The sequence below is a fragment of the Taudactylus pleione genome, unplaced genomic scaffold (assembly GCF_031769625.1).
Source record: "Taudactylus pleione unplaced genomic scaffold, aTauple2 ptg000203l, whole genome shotgun sequence".
Lineage (NCBI taxonomy): Eukaryota > Metazoa > Chordata > Amphibia > Anura > Myobatrachidae > Taudactylus > Taudactylus pleione.
In genome coordinates, this window is record NW_028284605.1 from 3,778,945 (window position 1) to 3,801,559 (window position 22,615).

Here is a 22,615-nt window from a genome sequence, read left to right on the forward strand (position 1 = left end):
GACCGTAAGCAGTCCAGGGACACCTAAATCCCGTTGTCCTGTTGTATCCAAGCGCCTGCAAACCACACCGTCAACTCCCTCCTCGTCAATTTCCTCCTTAGTCAGGATCGGAAGTAGTCCTGCAGGCCATGTCACTGGCATGACTGACTCTCCTATCCGGGATTCCTCCGGAGGATCCTGCATTGCTACGCCTACTGCTGCCGCTGCTGCTGTTGCTGCTGCTGGGAGTCGTTCATCATCCCAGAGAGGAAGTAGGAACACCACTACTTTTACTAAACAATTGACCCTCCAACAGTCCTTAGCGAGGAGGATGAAGTACGACAGCAGTCATCCTGAAGCAAAACGTATAACTGAGGCCTTGACTGCTATGTTGGTGTTAGACGTGCGTCCGGTATCCGCCATTAGTGCAGTGGGATTTAGACAATTGATGGAGGTAGTGTGTCCCCGGTTCCAAATCCCGTCTAGATTCCACTTCACTAGGCAGGCGATACCGAGACTGTACAGAAACGTCAGAAAAAGTGTCCTCAGTGTCCTGAAAAATGCCGTTGTACACAATGTCCACTTAACCACGGACATGTGGACAAGTGGAACAGGGCAGACTAAGGACTATATGACTGTGACAGCCCACTGGGTAGATGTATCACCTTACACAGAAACAGCAGCAGCGTCACCAGTAGCAGCATCTCAGAAACGCCAGCTCGTTACAAGGCAGGCTACGCTGTGTATCACCGGTTTCAGTAAGAGGCACACCGCCGACAACCTCTTAGAGAAACTGAGGGAAATCATCGCCCAGTGGCTTACCCCACTTAGACTCTCCTGGGGATTTGTGATATCTGACAACGCCACCAATATTGTGCGGGCATTACATCTGGGCAAATTCCAGCATGTCCCATGTTTTGCTCACACAATAAACTTGGTGGTGCAGAATTTTCTGAAAAGCGACAGGGGCGTGCAGGAGACGCTTTGGGTGGCCCGAAAAATTTCTGGCCACTTTCGCCATTCAGCGACTGCGTGCCGGAGACTGGAGCGCCAGCAAACACTCTTGAACCTGCCCCGCCATCACCTGAAGCAAGAGGTTGTGACGCGGTGGAACTCAACCCTCTATATGCTTCAGAGGATGGAGGAGCAGCAAAAGGCCATACAAGCCTATACATCCACCTATGACATAGGCAAAGAGGAGGGGGTATGCACCTGACTCAAGCGCAGTGGAGAATGATTTCCGTGTTGTGCAAGGTTCTCCAGCCCTTCGAACTTGCCACACGTGAAGTCAGTTCAGACACAGCCAGCTTGAGTCAGGTCATTCCCCTCATCAGGCTTTTGCAGAAGCAGCTGGAGAAAGTGAAGGAGGAGCTAAGACGGAGCGATTCCGCTCGGCATGTGGGACTTGTGGATGAAGCCCTTCATTCGCTTTGCCAGGATTCCAGGGTGGTCAATCTGTTGAAATCAGACCACTACATTTTGGCCACCGTGCTTGATCCTAGGTTTAAAGCCTATGTGGTGTCTCTCTTTCTGGCCGACACAAGCCTGCAGAGGTGCAAAGACCTGCTGGTGAACACACTGTCAGCTGAAGCGGAACGTGACACGTCAACGGCTTCTTCTTCATTTTCTCCCGCAACTGGGGCTGCCAGGAAAAAACTTAGGTATCCTAAGCAACCCGCTGGCGGTGATGCAGGGCAGGCAGGACCAAGTTTGGACATCTGGTCCGGACTGAAGGACCTGGCAACAATTTCTGACATGTCTACTGTCACTGCATATGATACTGTCACCATTGACAGAATGGTGGAGGATTACATCAGTGACAGCATCCAAGTAGGCATGTCAGACAGTCCATACCTGTACTGGCAGGAAAAAGAGGTAATTTGGAGGCCCCTGTACAAACTGGCTCTATTTTACCTGAGTTGCCCCCCCTCCAGTGTGTACTCCGAAAGAGTGTTTAGTGCAGCCGGGAACCTTGTCAGCGAAAGGCGTAGGAGGTTGCTTCCACAGAATGTGGAGAAGATCATGTTCATCAAAATGAATTATCAGCTCTTCCAGGGAGACCAGCCTCCAGAAGGTACAGAGGGACCTGTGGTGGTGGATTCAAGTGGGGACGAGTTAATACTTTGTGAGGATGAGGATGTACACACTGAAGAGGGTGAGGAATCGGTGGATGAGGAGGATGAGGATGACATCTTGCCTCCGTAGAGCCAGTTTGTGCAGGGACACATTAATTGCCAGCTTGTTTTGTGGGGGCCCAAACGAACCAATCATTTCAGCCACAGTTGTGTGGCAGACCCTGGCGCTGAAATGATTGATTTGTTAAAGTGTGCATGTCCTGTTTATACAACATAAGGGTGGGTGGGAGGGCCCAAGGACAATTCCATCTTGCACTTCTTTTTTTTCTTTGCATTATGTACATTTTGGGGCCTAGTTTTTCAAACTGCCATCCTGTCTGCCACTGCAGTGTCACTCCTAGATGGGTCACGTGTTTGTGCCGCCCACTCGTGTTGCTTAGCATAGTCATCCAGCTACCTCGGTGCAACCTTTTGGACATAAAAACACTATTGTGAGGTGTGAGGTGTTCAGAATAGACTGGAAATGAGTGGAAATTAAGGTTATTGAGGTTAATAATAGCATAGGAGCAGAAAAACCTGCAAATTCTGTGATTTTAGCTGTTTTTATGCTTTTTAAAAAAAAAATACAGATCCAAAACACAAAACCCAGAACCCAAAACACGGACGGGTGGTTTTGGCAAAACCAATCCAGATCCAAAACACGAAGAAAGATCCAGATCCAAAACCAAAACACGAAAAGTGGCCGGTGCACACCCCTAGTATACAGCAAGGCCCACACTGTTGTGACCTCAGAGGTCCTTTAGCCCACTTGGATCTAGCATCTACCCTTCAGCACCCCATCTATTCAGCGAGAGCCTGAGGTGAGGACCACGGGCGGACTGCGTGGACAGGCAGGCGGTGCTGGGCTCAGTCAGTGGGCAGCAGTGCTGGCTATACATATGTTAATACAATTTACAAATCACCATGTCACCTGCTGGCTGCCGTTAGGAAGGGAAGGAATAATAACAAAACCAGGGTATAGTTTGATTCTCTCTTCTCTATAGTTTCTCTCTTCAATAAATAATGAATACATTACTGTATTGATTATTTAGTGAAGAGAAAAACTATAGTGAAGAGAGAACCTCTTCCTGGTTTTGTAATCAATCCCTTCCTAAGGGCATGCCAGGTGACATGGTGATTTGTACTACAAATGTGTGTTATGTTGGGTACAGTACACACTGCACATACTGTATATACTGTATCTGCAAATGATGGTCGTTCAAACACTGAACGACCATCTGCTTCTGGCCGCGGGTCCCGCCCCCTCCCCGCGGCCTCTGCTGCATGTGTACGGGCGGTTGGCAGACTGCCCGTATACACTGCCCGATGGACAGATATATCTGCAATCGGCTGTGCAGCACAGCCGACACGACGTCGTTCACAGACATATCGCTGGTACACACTGGCCAACGGGCACCAAATATATTGGCCTTCAATTGATCGGCCAATATATCTGTCAGTGTGTACCCAGCTAAAGCAGTGCTGATTTGCACTACAAATCACCAATGTCACCTGGCATGCCCTTAGGAAGGGATTACAGTACTGTATTGAGTATTTAGTGAAGAGATAACCATTACCTATTAGATGCTGCTGGTCTGTATATACAGTGTGATGCCTCAGATTGTTCTATTGTTTTCCTAGCACAGTCTGATGCTTATTATGAAATACAGGGCCTGATTCAGCAAGGATCGCTATTGCAATCGCAGCTCCGTGATCGCACGTAGCTTAGCTGCGAAAATATGCTAATGATATGCTATCGCAATGCCATCGCACTACCAACATAGAGATGCCCACTACTGCATTCACACATCCATATAACTTTGCAGTCCTGCGTATACATTGGGAACATCGAGTAACATCGGTCCCTCACGCAGATGTACAGTAGGTCTGACCTTACTTAGAAATTGCTAACCTCCTAGCACGCAGTGAGTACTCAAGCTGTGTATGCTAATTTATGCACGCCCATGCAACGGCGTTCAAACGGACAGGCCATAGGCAGGGAGGGGGGGGTGCCAGAAACTTACTCAGACTGACAGGAGCTGCCAGTCGCGATGCTGATCTATTACAGCGTCTACAGATGCGGCACTCGGATTGCAATTGTGTCAGACACCTCCTGCAGCATTTAAATATTTGCTGAACGCTGTTGCATAGCCACTTCCTTGCGGCTGTGCAATATTATCCATAACTGAATCAGGCCCTATATCCAAATGATAATCTGCCTGCCTAAATCAATGGCTCTAATATAATCATTCTCTAAATAATGGCTAATATACTATTACATATGTGTAAGTAGCCAACCTAGGGGAGTATGTATCAAGGTCCCTTGCAACTAAAATAGTGTGGAAACTCTAGTTTCTGCATAATTTAATATATCCAAGCTATGTAACAATAACTTAATGCAGGATATATTACAGAAATTATTCTCAATGGGGACTGTGGTCTGACTTCTATGTACCAAGCTCCAAAAAGCCAGTGTTCACTTCTCTCTTCTCATCCTCCTTGATCTGTTTGCGTATTCGACACTGTCGATTACCCTCTCCTCCTCCATACACTACTACCTCACAAACTGTTCCTTTTCTGTCTCTACCTCTGCCTCGCCCTCACTTCCTGTAGGCATTCCCAAGGGTCCGTTCTTGCCCCCTTCTATTTTCCCTCTACACCTCTCCCCTTGGATCACACTAGCTCCTTCACCCTCAATACCATATATAAGCTGATGAAACTCAAAGCTACCTCTCATCCCCTGAGCTCTCAATCTTGCTCTTGCTTGTGTCTCTGACTGCCTGTCTGCCACCTTCTCCTGAATATCACAGAGTTTCCTGCAACTAGCCAAGACCGAGCTTCCTGTCTTTACCCCTTCCAGGATCACCCAGATTGTGGGTTCGATTTTCACTACGGCCCTAACTGTGTGGAGTTTGTATATTCTCCCTGTGCTTGCGTGGGTTTACTCCGGGTACTCCGGTTTCCTCCCTCACTCCAAAAATGTACTGGCAGGTTAACTGGTTCCCAAATATTTTTTTTTTAAATTATCCCTAGTGTGTGTGTATGTGAGCATGTGGTAGGGAATATAGATTGTAAGCTCTACTGGGGCAGGGACTGATGTGAATGGTAAGATATTCTCTGTAAAGCCATACGGAATATGTGTGAGCTATATAAATAACTGGTAATAAATAAACAAATAGCTAAACTCAAAACCTTTAATTACCTAAAAATGATCTCCAATCCTGACAGTAAGTATTGGCAGATCCTATAGATGGCAGTGGTGTGTGATGGAGGTTAGTCCGTTCGGTAGATGGTTTTCTAACCAGGCAGAACAGTTTTACAGGATGACACAGAGTTAATGCAACAAGTATATAAGTGGTATACAAAACAGTATATGATGTGTACACCAGATCCAATGAGGAATGTATAGGGGAGCGCAGGTGGTGTGTGACAGGTGGGAGCACACTCCTGTGTCTGTATAGTAATACAATGGTGGCAGTGGAGTGTGCAGGCTGGTCTGGAAGTACAACGGTACAGCAGTGGTAGTGCACTGGAACTGACAAGGGGTACGTAGCATGTGTAAAGCCATCTCTACAGTATAGTCTTGAGATTCTCAAGGGCACGTCGCGCATGCGCAGTAGCGCAAAATGGTCGTATGATGCCCCTCCGGGGGTTCTGGTGCCCAGACAGAGAGACAGCGTAGAGCACTCTCTCCTAACAGTAAGGTGGTGTAGTGAAGATGCATGGAATCACCCAAAATTAAAAAGCATTGATGTATGTGATGCCAAGATAAAATAAAATGTACATACTGTATGGCCACCAGGTGGCAATGCAGATCACTTCTATTTAAACCAAAGGCTTAGGAGGCTTTATTTAGTTACACAGGATTCATACAAAACCTTCTAATGTGTTTATTGCACGATGCTGTGCATATGCTACACATGGGCCTTATTCAGGCTTGTATGCTATATGCACACAGCAGCTGCATCTTTACAAATATGCTAATGCAGCAGGAGGCATCGCAGATCCGTCATCGCATATCCGAGTGCTAAGTCCTAAGACGCAGCATCGGATTACCATTGCCTCCCCCAAACGGTCACAATCTGTCATTTAGGCTGCGGCTTAGGGGGTACTGCATGCGATGATGCTGGACTGTTCTACACATGAGCTGAATGGGTCCTGCGCATGTGCAGTCAACCAACCATCAGACTTGTACACAAAACCACTAAAATTGCATACAACACCCTGTTTTCTCTCCAATAACCATTGATCCTTTCTTTTCATGCATATGGATTTTATCACATTATTGTTTCCTCTGCTGCTTATTTGCTTTGCTGTTACATTTGCATTACTCCATTTGCTACATCCTCAGGAATAAATTCATGCAGCTGTGGCCTTCTACGGAAAGGGTATGAAATACCGCCGGCCGCATGTGCCTAACCCTAATCCCCCCTCTAAGTGCCTAACCCTAACCACCCCCTTCCCCGCTGCCTACCCCGGGGGGGTGTCTAACCCTAAGTCCCCCCCGGGGGTGCCTAACCCTCCCTCCTCCTAGCCTAACCCTAACGCTCCCGGGGGGGTGCCTAACCCTAAGTCCCCCCCGGGAGCCCTAAACCTAACCCTCCCCCCCCCCCCCGCGGCTGTCCGCTCGCGGCGCCCGGCATCACTACGATCGGGATGCCGGTCTCCCGGCGTCGGGGAAATGCGGCCGGCTACATCTAGACGCCCGGCATTTCACCCTAGCCGGGATATGACAGTCGGGAAGCCGGCTGCCGGTATTTAGGCAGTCGGCTTCCCGATTGCATACCCCTTCTACACCCCCTGGCTCAAGAACATTATTGACTTATATTTCGTAGAAGTAACCAGAGTTCTTTTATTCACTTTGACACACATATCACACATTGGGCAGAATATACTATCATCGGGATGTAATCGGCATCCCGACGGTCAGAATCCCAGTGTAGGAATTCTGACAGCAGTCTGAATACTGGCTCCAGAATGGCGACCGCTGACATCCCGACGGTGAGTATTAGGGTTAGGTTTAGGGTTAGGCATTTGGGGGAGGCTTAGGGTGAGGCTGCAGGAAGGGAGGGTTACGCTGCTGAGCAGAGAGGGGAGGGTTAGGATTAGGCCATGGGAGGGGAGGGTTAGGGTAAGTGTTATAATACTTACTGTACACTTTATATCAAGAATCAAATCGGGTTTATGATTTTGTAAAAAAAAATGGCAATGTATGGGGTACACCAATTGCTTATTCCGACCAAAAAATTATCAGATTTGGCGAATTAGGATTTCCAACATGTTGGATTTTGGTGTGTTTTTATTTTTATTTTTTTACAAAATCATCGGCAAAACGCATAATTGGCCCAATTTATTGTAGATGTATAGGTCGCTTAACAAAGCATTAGAAGCTAAGAAATGGCTGGGTGGACCAAATATGTTTGTCACGACCTGGCCCTTGTAAACTTCAGTTGGAGGACTGAGTGTAGGGGTCACTGGGAGGGAAGGCAGCAGCAGCCGAGGAGGGTGGATATAACTCATAGACAGGAACCAGTAGCTAACACCAGCTGTTGGCGTAGACCTAACCAGAGGCGCGGAATCTAACCCACCGGGGGTCTTCACCAGTGACCCTCGCAAAAGGATATGGTTTTCGCAGCGCCCGACGAGCAGGTCGCAGGCCCCTGGCTAGGTACCCAGTAGGATTAGGGCAGAAGAATATAGGAGACTTGGGCCCGTATTCAATTGCCGGCGAAAAGTCCCGGACTTTTCGCCTGCCGGACTTTCGGCCGTTGTCGCAAGTTTTGCCTCCGGAAAAGTATCTCGCTCGTCCCCGCTATTCGCCCTATTCAATTGCAAAGGACGCGAGAACGCTCCCGGTGAAAACTCAAATCGGCAAAAAGTGCTGTCAGATTTGGGGAAATCAGCATGACACTCCCCAAAAGATGCACTGACATGGGGGATCACTATGAATACCCCAGAATAACCCTGCTGGCGGTATTTGGGGAACTGAACTTCTCTCAATTGCTGCTAATTAGCGTCTTTGCACAAGTGGTGAAGAATAGCATTTAGCTGTGTTTTTTGGCTAAATTAAGTACAAATTTGGGGTACATGAATATGGGTGCAAGCATGATTAGAAAAAAAAACGCACCTTCTGCAAACAAAAAAACACCTGGCGCATACTTGGGGGGTGTACAATCGGGAAGCCGGCTGCCTTAATACCGGCAGCCGGCTTCCCAACTGTCATATCCCAGCGAGGATGAAATGCCGGGCGTCTAGATGTTATCTTTATTGCACATGGAGAGTGAAATGGTAGCAAACATTTCACTTGATGTTGTTAATGTATTTGTTACTATATAAATATGAAGAAAGTAATTTTGGGTAAGTCCTAAGCTAATTAATGTGGAGATTCTTAAACAATGCACATGTAACATTATACATATAGGGCCTGATTCAGAGCCGCTCGTAAGTGGCCGCTCGTTCGCTCCGAGCGATGTTTGCCCAACTGCGCATGCGTACGGATCGTTATACGCATGCGCGAACCAGTCAGTGCGGTCGAAATTCATGTGCTCGCAAAATAGCGAATGCCTGATAATTTGAGTGACAGAAAGAGGCGTATGTGGGTGGTAACAGGGGAAGGTGCTTGAAAACGGGGAGTGGAGATCCGAACGCAGGCGTGCTTAAAGGTCAAAATGGGCGTTTTAAGGGTGTGCATAATTAAAACAGCAGCGTCATTGACCACGTCACTGGGTTATTTTATAGCCAGAACTGCTCGCAAGATTGTGGTAGCAAAAACCAACCACAAGAATAGCGAGCAGTTCATACGCTGGTTGATGTACTTGATTAATCTAATAAATAGCGAACATGACGTAGGATGCGAGCGGCCAGGGGGCGTATTTTTCCAAAAAACGTCCGCAAGTTTTGTTTCACTCGTTCAGACCTAGAGGCGTGAACAGACCACAAAGAGCGAACGGTTCATTTGAATAGCCACCCCTATTTTCTGGACGAGCGAGTGCTAATTGCGTCTGGCTCTGAATCAGGCCCATAGTAAGTTACGACTTTATGTAACATTTATTAGAGCTTAGTATTGCTGTGCTGTGTAATTCAGTGAATTTCGAGTTAATATTACATATTGAAGTCCACAATATTAAACCAAAGCAGGGCCGCAACTAGGGGGGGGCTGGAGGTGCATGTGCACCGGGTGCGCCGCTGTACCCGGTGCCAGCGACCTCCAGCCCGGGGCTGCAGAGAGGCTCCCAGCCAGACGTTCGCTGGTAGTATTTATTACCAGCGGGTGCCCGGCTCCTTATCTGCAGCGACGCGGTGTAGCCGGAGGCTGGAGTTCTCTCCCGAACTCCAGCTTCCGGCTCTCCCCACGGGCACTATGGGGGAGACGTCATGAAGTCTCCCCCATAGTTCCGAGGAGCAGGCGGCGAACCGGACGCGACGCTGGATGCAGGGTTCAAGGTAAGTATTTTTTTTTTTAATAAGCTGCACTACAGGGGCAATATTATGGGGGCATGGGCATTATCACAGGGGTATTACTATGGGGGCATGGGCATTACCACAGGGGCATTATTATGGGGGGGCATGGGCATTACCACAGGGGCATTACTATGGGGGCATGGGCATTACCACAGGGGTATTACTATGGGAGCATGTGCATTACCACAGGGGCATTACTATGGGAGCATGTGCATTACCACAGGGGCATTACTATGGGGGCATGTGCATTACCACGGGGGCATTACTATGGGGGCATGGGCATTACCACAGGGGCATTACTATGGGGGCATGTGCATTACCACAGGGGCATTACTATGGGGGTATGGGCATTACCACAGGGGAATTAATATGGGGGCATGGGCATTACCACAGGGACATTACTATGGGGGTATGGGCATTACCACAGGGGCATTACTATGGGGCATGGGCATTACCACAGGGGCATTATTATGGGGGCATGGGCAATAAGGGGCATTACTAATGGGGCATGAGCCCTACAGGGGCATTATTATGGTGGCATGGGAATTACCACAGGGACATTACTATGGTGGCATGGGCATTACCACAGGGGCATTACTATGGGGGCATGGGCACTACAGGGGCATGAGCACTACAGGGGCATTACTATTGGGGCATGAGCACTACAGGGGCATTACTATTGGGGCATGGGCACTACAGAGGCATTACCACAGGGGCATTATTATGGGGGGTATGGGCATTACCACAGGGGCATTATTATGGGGGCATGGGCATTACCACAAGGGCATTAATATGGGAGCATGGGCTCTACAGGGGCATTACTATGGGGTTATTAACATATGGGGATTACTATGGGGGCATTACAATATGGGCACTACTACAGGGGCATTGGTATGGGACATTACTATGGGGGCATTATCATATTGGGGACTACTACAGGGGCATTACTATATGGGCACTACTACAGGGGCATTACCTCAGGGGACATTACTATAGGGGCACTGCTACAGGGGGAATTACCAGGGGGGGGGCCAAATTACTGTCTTGCCCCTGGTGACAAAAATCCTAGTTTCGGCCCTGACCAAAGAGATTTGTTTAGTTTAACTAGTTGATGTGTGATAACTGTAATAGCTGGGTGTCCAGCATACGGTAAGCTCAATTTCTACAACGGTCAAAGGGCCCAAAATGTTCAAGGTTTTTTGCCTTGGGCCCTGCAAAGGCAAAAACTGACCCTGTCTACACATACTGTAGTCTTTTATTGTGTTTGCTAAAGTATGATATTGGATTATAGCCTCTATAAAAGAGATCGAACATATGTTTACTTGTCAATAAAGCCATTTGGAATGAGGTAGAAATAGGAGTCTAAGTAAATCATATTCATTGAAGCAAAAGGAAAAGTGCACTCAGGATACAGGCACTTGTCCATACATACTACTAGTCTATGACTATCATAGCTTACCTGGCTATTTCACATTTACTGACGTCCAAGCCTCTCTTGGGCATGAAACCCATTCCTCTTTGGGGTTCCTTGCTGCTGAAGGTACTCAAGTAATGGACATACGGTGGCTCTGATGTTATCTCAAAGTAACGAATACTGCTGTCACCCTAAAACAAAATGATTGGAATAATGCCTCTGTTTCCTTTTATTTCATGCAATAATAATACATCTCTACAACTAGGTTGTATTTTCTCACATATCGCTTGCTAATGTTTTCTATTTTATGTATTAATTTAGGGGTACATTTATCAAAGCTTGGAGAGAGATAAAGCAGAGTGAGAGATAAAGAGGTATATCTATGTATTAAGCCTTGGAGAGAGATTCAGCTTTTAACTGTCATTTTTCAAACACAGCCTGTAAAATGATAGTTAGGAGCTGATTGGTTGGTACTTTATCTCTCTCCACTTTATCTCTCCAAGCTTTGATAAATCTACTCCTTAAACTGTAAGCTCTATGGGTTCATAGACTGGTGTCAAAGATTACTTTATCTACACAATACCGTGTAATATAATCCTCACTATATAAACAATAATAATTCACTGTAGGGTGGACAGCACATTTTATACATGTTAATACTATTGGCAGATGACAGAAAATGTAACATGATAATATGAGCTTCGGCTGTAGACCCCTTCACAATTAGACATTCTGTAACGGTTACTAGCAGTCCACAGACTGCAATGAAAGCCGCAGAGCACAAGTGACAAGAAATGCTCTAGTACATATATATGGTGGGTCTATTTATTATACTTTTGCTGTTAATCCTCCCAAACAAATTTAGGGTCATTAAAGCAGATATGGGTCAATAAAAATGTATAACTATCATGGAAAATTGCATTGGATAAAAAATAGACCCCTGAATGTGAGAGCTCTTTAAAAAAAATCTAATAGTTTTAAAGCAATATCATAGTGTTAGTTACCTTGCCACAGAGATAAACTATGCTGGAGTCAGGGTCATAAAATGGGAGCAGTACCCCATTACTAGTGTCCATCTCTTGTAAGGCAATGGGCTCCTCAAAGTTACTCTAGATGCAATAGACAGGAGAGAAGTTATGTCACTCAATACAAAGCATCTTCATACACTACACACAGCACTTGTTCTGGAACACACATCTATGCTAATAATAATAATAAATATTATTATTATTATTATTATTATTATTACTACTACTACTACTACTACTACTACTACTGTATTAATAGTAATAGTAAACAAAGGGTGTAAAGTGCTAAAAAAAAAAAAGACCATCTCCAAACAAAAATTCATGCACTAGGTGACAATCAAACCCTGGAATGTTTGAACACATTACAGTAGTCAATGACCGTCCCAGAATACTCATTAAAAGTAAAATATCAATGATGTGTCATTAACAAAAAGAAGTGCAAAAATGTGGACAAACTATTTTTTTGTAGATTCAAATGTGCTACTTGTTTGCCTAGCGACACACAGGTGCACATCCATGTTCTACTGGGATTTGCATTATATTATCAAGGGGCCAACGCGGGCGAAAAGTACTGCTACTGAGCAATAGCTGCCGATAGCTTCCCTACACACATAAACACTTGTTCTACTAACAACATTTCAGGATGTCAATACTAGTAGAACATTATTGAAAAAAAAATGCTTTATTATTTGAATTACATTTTTTTAATTGTGGAGCAGTTTTTTTTTTTAATGCAAATATTTATTATATATTTATTATTAAACAATTTTTTACATTTATTTTGCCAAGTTTTTAATTTCCTCGGCGCATGGGGCTAGCCAGGTAACGCTAACCCAAAGGCAGGTCCAGGAATCTAAGTTAAACCTTACCACTTTATGCCAGTATTGGGGAGGAATATCCGCTTTAGCAATATTTTATAGATAACAGTATTTATTGCGATGATAAAAAGAATAATTGTTATTGCCACTTGTTACTAAACAGGCTGCTAAATTTTGCATTTGCTCTAAAGAAGATGAATTGATCCCGTAACCAGGAAGAGACTTGAACGGTGGACGCAAATGGACTTCACCCCAATCTTCTCCCTAATAGTGCATACTCTGAGCAGTTGAACTGACAGTGCAGTTGAGTAAATGAGCCCACAAGAGGAGGCTTAAATAGCAGAGAGTTATGTGTATCCATTCTGGTTGTAGCTGCTGTGCCTTTATGCTCCTGTCTCCTGCTCTTCCAAATATCTCCTTGGAATTCTGACCACTCTCTGCCCTGAGCCTGTGTCTGGAATACTGACCACTACCTGGGCCTGATACAGAGGTGGACACAAATCATGTCATTGCATGCAGCGGAATTGAGAAGATATGGTAATGTTGCAGCTGCTGGGATTTGTACATAGACGCCCATCGGCTGCATTTGTTATCTGCTGCTTGCGTACAAAATGGTGTTATTCAAAAGGTTGACAGTATAAATGTCGACATTCAGAAGTTCGACTGGTTCTGAATGTCAACAGTAAAAAGGTCGACATGGTCTTTAGGTTGACTATCATTGTGTAGACAGGTATTTAGGTCGGCACAGTCAAAATGTCAAAATTTATTTTAACATGTCAACACTAAAATGTTGACACATTCTTTTTTTATTTTAGCCTAAACCTAGACATCTTGAAAAGCCATGTGTCAACATTTTAGTGACAACATGTGAAATGTAAAAATTATTTTACTATGTTGTCCATTTAATCCTGTTGATGTAAATACATGTCTACACAATGATGGTCGACCGAATGACCATGTCTAACTTTTTACTATCGACATTCAGAAAGTTAGACCTTCTGGTGTCGGCCTTTTTATTGTCGACCAATCGACTGTTATCTGTACAAAAATGCACCATCGGTCACATGTCAGTCGCACCATCTATGGTTACTCAGAATGTAGGTCGGAACGAAGAAGCCTGCGTTTGGCACGCCGCCCTCATTACCGCCCACAAACACTTACTACCTGTCAATCATTCTGTGTCCAAATAAACACTACGACTGCCGTTTTAAATGCATCACATGCAAAATGCAACTCAAACGCATGTGCAGTAGAAGAGACATCAGCCAACCTCGAAAACATAGGTATTGTCTTCACCTCTGAATCAGGCCCTCAGTCTGCCCCCTGCCTCTGAATGTGTCACAATGCATAACCTGGAAGTAAGGGATTCCCTGTTGCCAAGATTCTGGATGACAGAATAGACACTGGGGGCCAAATGCTCGAGGCTACTGCATTTGCGAGTGCAGGCGAGTTTAGGACTATGTAAACTGACACCTTTTAATGCGAGTAGCATTAAAAGGTGCGAGTTTTAGAGAAGCCATCACAGATCAGTGAGATCCGAGATGGCTTCTGTGTGTGTTAAAAAAAACAACAACGTGCACCCCCTCCCCAAAAGCATAACCAGCCCCGGGCTTTATAAAGCCTGTTCTGGTTCTAAAAATACAGGGGCCAAAATGCGTAGGGGGCCCCTGTATATTAAGAACCAGCACAGGGCTTTGTTGAGCTGGTCCTGGTTCTGGAAAATCAGGGGACAAAACGAGTAGGGGTCCCCTGAAAATTCCTGAACCAGCACCGAACTCTTTCGAGCAGGGGGACGGCTCTCAGATCTGCCCCTTGGTGTGACATGCTGGTAGCAAAGGAAGAGTGGTACCAAAGCTTTAAACAGACAAGCTGACGTCTGAAACACTGAAAATGACAGCGGGTTACTAAAACTGTATAAAACACAGCGGGTAGCAAGCCAGAAAACGTAAGTGTAGTCTGCCTGCCAAGATGAGGTCTGAAACACTGGGATGCACAGCACACTGAGAAGCACAGTAGGACAGAACGCTGGAGGATGACACCTAATACTCTGTCACTGAGAGGTGCTCACACTGGAATTAAAATACACACGCCTGATATGAAGTGGGTACACCAAAGATGACAGCTGACCACAACTAGAGAAAAAGAGACAGGTATCCCCCTAGAGATGGCCATCTGTGGGTGAAACCATTGATGGTTCACATGTTGATGGTCCATGGTTGTGTTCATACCATCATGGTTAATCAGCAATTGTACCAGTGATGTTGACCATATATGGTACCATTGGTGGTTAACCGTGATGGTATAAACACAATCATCAACATGGGAACCATCAATATTTTCACCCACTGATGGCCATCCCTGCTTTATTAATCCCCAGGCAGCGGGCCAATTCAGAGGTGGGGGTGAGGCTTTGTAGGGTACATTTGCAGAGCTGCGCTCCATTTCCTGACGCCAAGTAGGGGATGGGGCCACCAGCACTGGGAAGAAGAGCACGCCAGGGGACTGTACAGTCTGCAGTATGCATGCATGGAGTGGTCAGAGGACGCTCCGGCCAGCACTGCAGCAGCGATTCTGACTGCAGAGTGCAGTTCCAGGCACCCTTTGGGCAATATGCAGGGGTCGTGGGGCAGCGACCACTCGCACACCCCTAGTTACGGCCCTGTGTGTAACATTGATGGCGGAGAATCATTGGATCTCCACTAACAATGGCATCAAGAGGAGAACACCTGATGCCGGGTTGAGTGCATAACAGCCAGGAATACTGACCACATTCTGTCTACATTCTGCCGGTACCCTGGCACAGAATTTTGCTATCAGTCTAAACTCCAGAGGCTCTTTCTAGATATTAGCACATCTAGATCTCCTTACTGTGTGTCAATTATTGTGGTCAATCGTAATATAGTGTCTCCATATACTTTTATAATCCGTCTATATCAATAGTTTGTATGTAGAGGACTACTGCATGTTTAAGACCTGTGTGCAACTGAACAGAGGTGGAGGCTCTATTTGTGTGAAGTTAAAATGTACTCCCCGTGTTTGCGTGGGCTTTCTCTGGGTGCTCCAGTGTCTTCCCACAATCCAAAAACATGCTGGTAGGTTAAAATATGAGATATGGTAAGAACTTACCCTTGTTATCTCTATTTCTACGAAGTCCATAGGGTTCCACAGGATACCTTGGGGTATAGGTGTGACGTCAGTCGCAGGGCACCAAAGAGTTAAGCTTTCAGCCTCCCAGGATGCACTAGGTCCCCCTCCTATACCCCGCCCCCGGGCCAAGGCACCTCAGTTAGTTATCAAGCCATAGGCCGGAGGAGGAGAAGGAAGAGAGAGAAAAAAGATCTGGACACATACAAGAATCACATTCTCACCAGAGGGAGACGGAAAACCGGTGACCAGAGCAAAGCCCATCTGCAGCACAGGTGCGACAGGGCGGGAGTCCTGTGGAACCCTATGGACTTCGTAGAAATAGAGATAACAAGGGTAAGTTCTTACCATATCTCATATTTTCTACTTCAGGGTCCATAGGGTATCCACAGGATACCTTGGGGATGTCCCAAAGCAGTATCCTTTAAGGGTGGGGACGCTCCTGTGCAGAAAGGAGAATCCGCCGCCCGAAGGAAGCATCCTGAGAGGCGAAGGTGTCAAACCTGTAATACCTCACGAAGGGATGGACAGAAGACCACGTAGCAGCCTTGCAGATCTGAACTGCCGAGGCACCACGTCGAGCTGCCCACGAAGGACCCACAGACCTAGTGGAATGAGCCTTCAGAGAAGGAGGGACCGGTAGTCCTTCATGAAGATAAGCTTCAGAAATAGCCATACGGATCCAGGCTGCCAAAGTTTGCTTTGAAGCAGGCCAACCCTTTTTACGGAAGCCATAGAGGACAAACAAAGCGTCCGATTTCCTAAACGAAGAAGTGCGGTCAACATAAGTCCTTAAGGCCCGCACAACATCCAAAGAGGCCTCACCCACGGAAAGACCTGGTGAGTTAAAGGCCGGAACAACTATTTCCTCGTTAACATGAAACTGGGAAACAACTTTGGGAAGAAACTCGGACCGAGTGCGGAGCACTGCCCTGTTCCCATGAAAAACCAAGAAAGGGGGTCTACAAGAAAGAGCCCCTAACTCAGAAACACGTCTGGCCGAAGCAATGGCCAGAAGGAAAACAGTCTTAGCTGTTAGCCATTTAATATCCACTGAGCCCAGTGGTTCAAACGGCGGTCCTTGGAGAGCCCTCAGGACCACAGCCAAATCCCAAGGCGCCACATGTGGAACAAAGGGCGGCTGAATACGGAGAACACCTTGCATAAAGGTGCGCACATCCGGGATTGTAGCAATCCTACGGTGAAACCAGACAGATAGGGCCGAAACCTGTACCTTCAAAGAAGCAAGGCGAAGTCCATGATCTAGTCCCGCTTGCAGGAAGGCGAGAATCCGAGACAGACGAAACTCCCGCGGTGCATAACCTCTCGGTCGACACCACTGGAAGAATGTATGCCACATGCGATGGTATATCCTCGCGGAAGACGGTTTCCGAGCTCGTAACATGGTACGCACCACAGAGCTGGAAAACCCCCGGGACCTCAGCATGGCCGTCTCAACAGCCACGCCGTCAAAGACAGCCGAGTCAGGTCCGGGTGAAGGCCAGGACCCTGAGACAGAAGGTCCGGTCGTAGCGGCAACCGCAGAGGACTGTCCACGGACAGACCCTGAAGGTCTGAGAACCAGTGCCGTCTGGGCCACGCGGGAGCTATCAACAGGAGCGTCCCTCCTTCCTGTTTGAATTTCCGGATTACCCGTGGAAGGGAGACCGGAGGGAACAGGTATGCGAACCGGAACGTCCACCGGACGGACAGAGCATCCACCAGAGACGCCCCTTCGTCTCTTGTGCGAGACCCGTACACCGGCAACTTGTTGTTGTGCCGGGACGCCATGAGGTCGATTTCTGGAAGACCCCACCTGTCCACCAGTAGTTGAAAAACGTCCGGGTGCAGGGACCATTCCCCTGGATGAACGTCCTGGCGACTTAGAAAGTCCGCCTCCCAATTTAGCACTCCCGGGATGAAGACCGCTGATATGGCCGGAAGATTGCGCTCCGCCCAAACCAGGATCCGAGACCTCTACGAGAGCCGCCCGACTGCGAGTTCCTCCTTGTCTGTTTATGTAGGCCACGGTGGTAGCGTTGTCCGACTGGACCTGCACCGGGTGACCCTGGAGAAACCGCTGTGCCTGCAGGAGAGCATTGAAGACCGCACGGAGTTCCAAGATATTTATTGGAAGCTCCGCTTCTGTCGGCGTCCACCTGCCCTGGAACAAGTGTGGACCCGAAACTGCTCCCCAGCCCCGAAGACTGGCGTCCGTTGTCAATAGGACCCAATTTGGAACCCAGAACGGACGTCCCTTGTTGAGGTGGGTCGTCTTTAACCACCACGCAAGGGACAGGCGAACCTCCGGGGTGAGCACAACCGTCTGGAACTTCAGAGACTGAGGCAGCCCGTTCCACTTGGACAGGATCAGGTGCTGCAGAGGTCTGGAGTGAAACTGGGCGTATTCCACCATGTCGAACACCGACACCATGGAGCCCAGTAACCTCACTGCCGAGTGTAAGGACACCCGGCGGCTGTGCAGACAACTGCGCACCCTTGACTGTAAAGCAGAGATCTTGTCCTCCGTCACGAAGATCCTTTGCTGTCCCGAGTCCAATAAGGCTCCAAGATGCAGAATCCTCCGAGACGGGATTAGAGTGGACTTCTGCCAGTTGATTAGTCAGCCGTGCAATGGTCAGGTCCAAGTGGTGTAACAGGAGCTCTGGAGATCCTGCCACCAATAACAGGTCGTCCAAGTACGGCAACATGCGGACTCCTTGCAGCCGCAGAGAAGCCGCCATGACCGCCATCACCTTGGTGAAAACACGTGGTGCTGTCGCCAGGCCAAAAGGTAACGCCCGAAACTGGAAGTGGTCGCTGCGGATTGCAAACCGAAGGAACTCTTGATGGCGCAAAAGAATAGGGACATGCAGGTAAGCGTCCTGTATGTCCAATGACACCATGTAGTCCCCAGGTTCCAGCGCCAGAATGATGGACCGTAGGGTCTCTATCCGAAAATTCGGGACCCGCAAAGACTTGTTGAGTGCTTTGAGGTTGAGAATCGGACGATATGACCCATTGGGTTTCTGTACCAAAAATAGATTTGAATAGAAACCCTGGCCCCTCTGGGAGAATGGAACAGGCACTATAACTCCAGCCTGGAGCATAGTGTGCAATACCTTCCGCAGCTCCGTAGCCTTGTTCCGGTCTGATGGTAGACCCGTGGTGAAGAATCGAGCCAGGGGTCTGTGCCGGAAGGAGAGGGCGTACCCGTGGGAGACCACCTCCAGAACCCAAGTGTCTGTCGTAGTGAACGACCAACACCGGGAGAACTGCAGCAGGCGGCCTCCCACCCTGGGATCCCCCAAAGGGAGGCCCGGACCGTCAGGCCGCAGGCTTGTCATCTGGCTTGGGGGCCGGACGTCTGGTACTCCATGCCTGTTTCCGGGGCTTGACCGATTTCTTAGGGCCAGCCTGTCGAGGAAACGACTGTGGTTTGGGCCTGCCCTGGGCCCTAGATGACCGAAAGGATGATGGTCCAGAACCAGAAGGAGCAGCGGCCGACGGGAGACAAGCAGATTTGGCTGCCGCCAGCGTGGCCACAATCTTATCCAGATCCGGACCGAAGAGAACTTCTCCGGTAAACGGCAATGCTTCCAGACCTTTCTTGGAATCTGCGTCCGCCTTCCAGGATCGCAGCCACAAGGTGCGACGAGCAGCTACCGCTGCTGAAGAAATTCTAGACACCAGAGTACTAATGTCTAGAGCCGCCTCGTTGATGTAGGTGGCCGAATCACAGAGATTGCCAATCAACTCCGCCTGTTCGGCCGGACAGTCGGATTCAAAAGAAGTCTCTAATGAATCCGCCCAGCGCTCCATCGCTCTGGCAACCCAGCAAATGGCCATAGCCGGCCGTGCTGCCCCCCCTGCAAGGGAATAAGCGGACTTCAGGCAGATTTCTACCTTGCGGTCCGTAGCATCCTTAAGGGAGGACATGGATGTCATCGGCAATGTGGCACTACGGACAAGACGGGTCACGTGAGAATCCACCTGTGGAGGGGATTCCCACTTAGCAAAATAATTATCCGCGAACGGATAAGCCACCGCCAGGCGTCTCTGCGGCTGGTATCTTTTGCCAGGTTGTTTCCACGCCTCCTCTAAATGGTCCACCAACTGACCCGAAAGAGGAAAGACTGTGGCATCGCCCTTCACATTTTTGAAAAAGGCATACTTAGATTTAGCCGCTGGGGGAACTTCGTCCTCAATCACCAAGGCTGTGCGGACCGCCCGAATAAGTCCAGGAATATATACTTTGGACTTAGCATCAGCGTCCTTAGTATGGAGAGGTTCCTGATCGTAAGGATCCAGAATCTCCCTATCATCAGACGTCCCTTCGTCATCCTCATAAGGAGCGGACAGAGACGCCACCGGCCTTTTATGAGGCCGCATCACAGACTCCCCTTGCAACACATCCGACAAGTGCTGTACAGAACTCGTCAGGGAGTTAACCCACGCTGGCTCCTGAGAACCCGGGAGTGGGGAAATAGGGAGACTGTGGGGTACCACCAATTGTCGTGGGAACCCCTGCATGGGTGACGACACCACAGACTGCTGGGACAAACCCATCGGAGTAAACGCGGGCTGCGGAGCTAACTGGCCCACTAAAGCTGTTAACGCCTGAGCGAAACAAGCCCAGGGCGGCTCCTGTACCGGTGCTGTAACCGTAATAGGCCGCGCCATGGACAAACACTGTCGGCAAAGGCCCTCCGCGCTACCCTCCCCCTCCGCTAACGGTACTTTGCACGTGGTACACTGTAGCCGGAGGGGAAAATCACTTTCAGACATGATGGCACCACGTATGTGACCTCTCTCACCAATTAAGTATTAAATAGGCGAGAGACCACCCTGCAGCACCGCACTGCAAGGGCTTTAGCAGAAAGAACAGGGACAGTAATAAAGCTGACAGTTTTGAGAAGATAAAGTTACAGGCAGCAGCGCTAGCACAGTCACATACAATGCAGAGAAATAACAATTCCTGCACTAACAGCGCTGATCACTCAACTACACAGACACAGGGCCTGGTAGGACACAGCGCTGCATACACAGACCTGAGCCACAGCGGAGGAGAGGTATGCGGGGGGACCCAGACCACGATGCTTCCTTCCAGACTTCCAGCAGCGTTCACCATGCGTTGCAGAGAAGATGGCCGCCGAGGAGCAGAGAGAAGCTGGCCTGGGGGAGGAGCGCTGACACAGGACCAGTCAGCACAGTGCAGAGAGGGCTGTGTGCAGCGGGGGAGGCGCCGGCTGTGAGACAGGGAAGGCGCGCTCCCCTGGCATGCATTTAACCCCTGGGACGCCGCAGCGCTACCGCTCTGCTGCGGTCCGCTGTCCCAGGGGGTAGTGGAAAGCGCAGGTTCAGTACCTGGCTCCACGCTGCAGCCAGTCCCCAGGGAGCCCCCTGCCTGGGGACTTAGGACCATGTGACCAGCGGGGACCCACCGCGGGACCCCGCTGCTTACCTTTGTCCCCCTTGGATCCGGCCATGGTCCGGAACATCTGGGGTCACCGCTAGCTGTGACTCCAGATGCTCACCAGCATCCCCGGATCGGTACCGGCGTTCTGGTACCGGCGGGGGTGTAGGGAAGACAGCATGGACGTCAGGACTGACTGTCCATGCTGTACATCCAGATGTGCAGCCACAGCTGCACTGAAGAAAGCTTCAGGGGCTCTTCTAGCCCCCACTCCGACAGGTGCACCCGACGCCGGCCGGGCACCAAACTAAACTGAGGTGCCTTGGCCCGGGGGCGGGGTATAGGAGGGGGACCTAGTGCATCCTGGGAGGCTGAAAGCTTAACTCTTTGGTGCCCTGCGACTGACGTCACACCTATACCCCAAGGTATCCTGTGGATACCCTATGGACCCTGAAGTAGAAATGGATACAGACAAAAAAAAAAAAGCTAGTGTGTATGCGCTTACAATAGGGAATATAGGGCCTGATTCAGACTTGTACGCAAACCTGATGCAGAACGGGTCCAGCTACATAACATGCAGTACTCCCTGAGACGCAGCCAGCCCGATTGTGTGCGGGGAGGGGGCAGCGTTCCCGAAAACAGGGGCATGTTGTCCCCTTTTCTGGGAGTGCTGATGCCTGTACCTGCGTCTTCTGACGTAGATTTACTGGCCTCTGCAGTGCAGTCGAGGCAGACAAGCTCAGTAGTCTTAACCTGGGTACACACGGGCATAGAGAGCCCCACCGGGCCCCGGTAAAGGGTGGTGTGGCCTAATCGTGGGAGGCATGGCTACGCCCCCTTGAAAAACAAAGAACATACTTTTGCAGTGCCGCGTAGTGCCGGGGAGGGGGCGCTGTGAGCCCCTCAGCCCGGCGCAAAGCCAGGGGGTCCACTGTGTACCAGCGATATCTCTGTGAACGATGTCGTTTACAGACATATCGCATTGGCTGTGCTGTACAGCTGATTGACAGATATATCTGCAGACATATCTGTAGATCAGCAAGTGTGTACGGATGTTCTGCAGACTGCCCGAATACGTGCAGTGGCAGCTACGGGGAGAGGGGGCGGACCCCACCCTGCAGCCAGCGGGACCCACAGCTGTATGGAAGATGATGGCCGTTCATTGTGTATGAATGACCATCATCTACAGATATATTTACAAATCACTCGATCTGCAGATATAGGTGTTCAGTGTGTACCCA

The 22,615-nt window shown here is 48.8% G+C and overlaps 1 protein-coding gene across 2 annotated transcripts in view; it reads right to left on the reverse strand.

The window, feature by feature from the left end:
• CORO6 (coronin 6) overlaps positions 1 to 22,615 on the reverse strand; it is a 186,727-nt gene that overhangs the window by 13,957 nt on the left and 150,155 nt on the right. For both annotated transcript variants that reach the window (XM_088477773.1, XM_088477772.1), the window contains exons 7-8: positions 11,973 to 12,077; positions 11,014 to 11,159 (exon numbers count right to left, since the gene is read on the reverse strand). In XM_088477773.1, the coding sequence (XP_088333899.1) occupies positions 11,014 to 11,159; positions 11,973 to 12,077 (251 nt within the window). The remainder of the gene's footprint in view (positions 1 to 11,013; positions 11,160 to 11,972; positions 12,078 to 22,615) is intronic.